Genomic DNA, 5000 nt, shown 5'->3' with positions numbered 1-5000 from the left:
GGGGAGAGAGAGACAGGCAGGGAGGGAGAGAGACAGGCAGGGAGGGAGAGAGACAGGCAGGGAGGGAGGGGGAGAGAGAGACAGGGAGGGAGAGAGGGGGAGAGACAGGCAGGGAGGGAGGGGGAGAGAGAGACAGGGAGGGGGAGAGACAGGCAGGGAGGGAGGGGGAGAGGCAGGCAGGGAGGGAGGGGGAGAGACAGGCAGGGAGGGAGAGAGGCAGGCAGGGAGGGAGAGAGACAGGCAGGGAGGGAGGGGGAGAGAGAGACAGGGAGAGACAGACAGGCCGGGAGGGGGAGAGACAGGCAGGGAGGGAGGGAGAGAGACAGGGAGGGAGGGAGAGAGAGAGAGACAGGGAGGGGGAGAGACAGACAGGGAGGGGGAGAGACAGGCAGGGAGGGAGGGGGAGAGACAGGCAGGGGGAGAGACAGACAGGGAGAGACAGACAGGAAGAGACAGATAGGCAGGGAGAGACAGGCAGGGGGAGAGACAGACAGGGAGAGACAGACAGGCAGGGAGGGGGAGAGACAGGCAGGGAGGGAGAGAGAGAGAGACAGGCAGGGGGAGAGACAGACAGGGAGAGACAGACAGGCAGGGAGGGGGAGAGACAGACAGGCAGGGAGGGGGAGAGACAGGCAGGGAGGGAGAGAGAGAGACAGGGAGGGAGGGGGAGAGACAGGCAGGGGGAGAGACAGACAGGGAGGGGGAGAGACAGGCAGGGAGGGAGGGGGAGAGACAGGCAGCGAGAGAGACAGACAGGCAGGGAGGGGGAGAGACAGGGAGGGAGAGAAACAGGGAGGGAGAGACAGACAGGGAGGGAGACAGGGAGACAGACAGGGAGAGAGAGAGACAGGCAGACAGGCAGGGGGACAGACAGACAGGCAGACAGGAGGGGGGAGAGACAGACAGACAGGGAGAGACAGACAGGCAGGGAGGCAGGGAGAGAGAGAGAGACAGGGAGGGAGAGAGACAGGCAGGGGGAGAGACAGGCAGGCAGGGAGACAGGGAGGGAGAGAGACAGACAGGAAGAGACAGACAGGGAGAGAGACAGACAGGGAGAGAGACAGACAGGGGGAGAGACAGACAGGGAGAGAGACAGACAGGGAGAGAGACAGGGAGGGAGACAGGGAGACAGGGAGAGAGACAGACAGGGAGAGAGAGAGACAGGCAGACAGGCAGGGGGACAGACAGACAGGCAGACAGGAGGGGGGAGAGACAGACAGGCAGGGAGAGAGAGAGACAGACAGGCAGGGAAAGTGACAGACAGGGAGAGAGAGACAGACAGACAGACAGACAGACAGACAGACAGACAGACAGACAGACAGACAGACAGACAGACAGACAGACAGACAGACAGACAGACAGGGAGAGACAGGGAGAGACAGACAGACAGACAGACAGACAGACAGACAGACAGACAGACAGACAGACAGACAGACAGACAGACAGACAGGGGACATTAGGTTAGATATCATTATCCAAACAAAGTCTTTAACGTTAATGTTTCTCTAACTGAACGTTTCTTACTGTGAAAACTCCAGCGGAACACGGAGACAGTTTGACCTTCGAGCAGCTCGTACACTCGCCCTGAAACAGAGAAAACCAGTAAGACACACATAACCCTAACCAGTAAGACACACATAACCCTAACCAGTAAGACACACATAACCCTAACCAGTAAGACACACATAACCCTAACCAGTAAGACACACATAACCCTAACGCGCCCAAACACACATCCTGCGTCTACCTCTGGAGCGCGTCGCGTTACCTTACTGCTGCCTCTCTCGGACTTTTCTCGGACACAAATGCAACGTCTCAGCAGCTGCTGCTGCAGCGCTGCTTCTAAAAGCCCTATCTTTCTACATAGAGTTTTCATAGATAATTCCCATTAAAAATGAAGTTCTTTCATGTCATCTATGATGCATATGATTTATATTGAGTCTGGACAGTAATCCGTGCGCCCCATTGCCATTTTTTTTATTTTTTTTTGCCATATTTTCGCTTGTTGGAAGTTTTATTTTGAAGGGGACACACCAGGAAATGGTGAAACTACAGCGAAAGCTGCCAGTATGAAGTCAATATGACTCTCAGCAGAGTATTACAAAAATCACTTTACTGATTTATACGGGAGAGAGAGAGGGGGGTGTGGTCGGGGAAGAAGAAGGCCGTAGACACAGATAGAGCAACGGAAAACTGTTGCGCTCATCATGATCTTTTTTATTTCTTCACTATATTGGATCTCTATATGTGTCATTTATCCAAAAATGAAATGCCAGAACTAATTGAAAATTAGGTTTTAAATCCCTCTGATTTTGATTGCACAATTAAATCGTGAAATAAAGGGATTATTCGCGTATACGACTGAGGGATGTTTTATTTTGAAATAAACACACCGGGTAAACGTGTAACTAGAGTGAATGCTGCTGGTATGACTGTCAGCAGAGTATTTCTCTATCAGTTAAAGCACAGAGACGCGAGAGAGACGCGCTGCTCTCAGAAAAAAATAGGCGAGCCTCCTGAGGTGAAGGGGAGCGTCGCTGCAGACGTGCCTCCGACGCGCCTCCGACGCGCCTCAGCAGTGCGTCTGAGGTTGGATGTGTGCTCGCTCTACGTTGATTTCACAGTCTGTGACCAAAAGTCAGACGCAGACGCGAGGTAGACGCGCAGTAGAGGTAGGATGTGTGTGGGGCGCGTTAGAACCAGTAAGACACACATAACCCTAACCAGTAAGACACACATAACCCTAACCAGTAAGACACACATAACCCTGAGGCATTGAGCCCTAGGGTTATGGGTTATGGGATAGGGTTCGGTGGGTAAAGAACCAGAAGATATCAGAAATGCATTAGAATGGATTCATGGATTAATCATTTAGAAATTGTGATTTAAATTAAGATTCTAAAAAAACCTGATGAAGGCTGATGCTATGCAAGTTTAGCTAACCTATGCTAGGTTATAATGCTATGCTAGGTCAGCCTGCTATGCTAGGTTAGCCTGCTATGCTAGGTTATCATGCTTTGCTAGGTTAGCATGCTATGCTAGGTTATGCTAGGTTAGCCTGCTATGCTAGGTTATGCTAGGTTAGCCTGCTATGCTAGGATATGCTAGGTCAGCCTGCTATGCTAGGTTAGCTCACCCTGCTATGCTAGGTTATGCTAGGTCAGCCTGCTATGCTAGGTTATGCTAGGTCAGCCTGCTATGCTAGGTTAGCTCACCATGCGGGTCCTGTCCTCTGTGATGTCACAGCGGTGGGGCAGGATGGGCAGGATACTCGCTGGAGTCAGAACTCCGTCCACCACGTACAGACGCCCGTTCCTCGCCTCGACCGCGGCCTCCAGCACCGCGGCGCCATTCACCAGCAGCTGGCCCTTTATACAGGGTTAGGGGTTATACTGGCCCTTTAAACAGGGTTAGGGGTTATACTGGCCCTTTAAACAGGGTTAGGGGTTATACTGGCCCTTTAAACAGGGTTAGGGGTTAGGGGTTATATTGGCCCTTTATACAGGGTTAGGGGTTAGGGGTTAGGGGTCAATCGGCCCTTTATGCAGGGTTAGGGGTTATATTGGCCCTTTATACAGGGTTAGGGGTTAGGGGTCAATCGGCCCTTTATGCAGGGTTAGGGGTTATACTGGCCCTTTATACAGGGTTAGGGGTTAGGGGTTATATTGGCCCTTTATGCAGGGTTAGGGGTTTGATATCATATTAGCCCTGTTCATTTACACAGGAGGGAATATTCATTTGTATCTATAGAGGAGCTCCGAGGAACTCTCAGTCTGTGTTAATTCTAGCGCCACCTTTGGTCAAAAGCGGTAGTGTTTTAATCAGCACGTGAAATGACACTCTAGATCGTCATGCGGATTGTAAGGTTTAAAGGGTCACTATGTAACTTTGGAGAAGTGAACACCCTAACCCAAGTAGATGAAATATGTTTAGTAAACTAACTACAAGCTCTGCAAATGTAAACAAATCCACCTCCACTGAAACTGCATAGTGACCCTTTAAACATAGCCCTAACCCTGACCCTTACCCTTTAAACACAGCCCTAAGCTAACCCTTACCCTTTAGACATAGCCCTAAGCTAACCCTTACCCTTTAGACATAGCCCTAACCCTTTAGACATAGCCCTAACCCTTTAGACATAGCCCTAACCCTAACCCTTTAGACATAGCCTTAAGCTAACCCTTACCCTTTAGACATAACCCTAACCCTTTAGACATAACCCTAACCCTTTAGACATAGCCCTAAGCTAACCCTTTAGACATAACCCTAAGCTAACCCTTACCCTTTAGACATAACCCTAACCCTAACCCTTTAGACATAGCCCTAAGCTAACCCTTACCCTTTAGACATAGCCCTAAGCTAACCCTTACCCTTTAGACATAGCCCTAACCCTAACCCTTTAGACATAGCCTTAAGCTAACCCTTACCCTTTAGACATAACCCTTACCCTTTAGACATAACCCTAACCCGTTAGACATAACCCTAACCCTAACCCTTTAGACATAGCCCTAACCCTAACCCTAACCCTTCAAACATAGCCTTAACCCTTACCCTTTAGACATAGCCCTAACCCTAACCCTTACCCTTGAAACATAGCCCTAACCCTAACCCTAACCCTTCAAACATAGCCCTAACCCTAACCCACTGACCCTTTAATAGATTTCAACAGAATATCAAACTCACGTTTCGCGTCACGTTGAAGGTCAGAACCTGATTGGCCGCCGTGGTCAGTCTGGTGGTCGTCACGGCGTTAAAGACTTCCAGCTTCAAACGGGAACAAGATTCATGTCAACACGTTATTATATCTGTTACAATCTGTCTGAGTAACACATCAGATTACAGTATATAAGGGTCTGATGTTAAACAGTGTCTGTGTGTGTGTGTGTGTGTGTGTGTGTGTGTGTGTGTGTGTGTGTGTGTGTGTGTGTGCCTCACGGATGTTGCCGGGACGATGTGGTTCCTCAGCAGCTCCACCAGTTTGTTTCGACCCTGAAGAAAGA

General features: G+C 50.2%; 1 protein-coding gene across 1 annotated transcript in view; it reads right to left on the bottom strand.

The window, feature by feature from the left end:
- The window catches only part of stab2 (stabilin 2), a gene marked incomplete at both ends in the record, with an annotated part of 72886 nt that overhangs the window by 47325 nt on the left and 20561 nt on the right, over positions 1-5000 (bottom strand). The window contains 3 exons of the mRNA XM_080054702.1: positions 3216-3368; positions 4684-4764; positions 4936-4989. Of these exons, the coding sequence (XP_079910828.1) occupies positions 3216-3368; positions 4684-4764; positions 4936-4989 (288 nt within the window). The remainder of the gene's footprint in view (positions 1-3215; positions 3369-4683; positions 4765-4935; positions 4990-5000) is intronic.

Source organism: Ammodytes marinus (genome assembly GCF_949987685.1).
Source record: "Ammodytes marinus genome assembly, contig: scaffold_36, whole genome shotgun sequence".
Taxonomy (NCBI): Eukaryota; Metazoa; Chordata; class Actinopteri; order Uranoscopiformes; family Ammodytidae; genus Ammodytes; species Ammodytes marinus.
The sequence above is the reverse complement of the archived record's forward strand: the minus strand, read 5'-3'. Positions and strand labels throughout refer to the sequence as shown.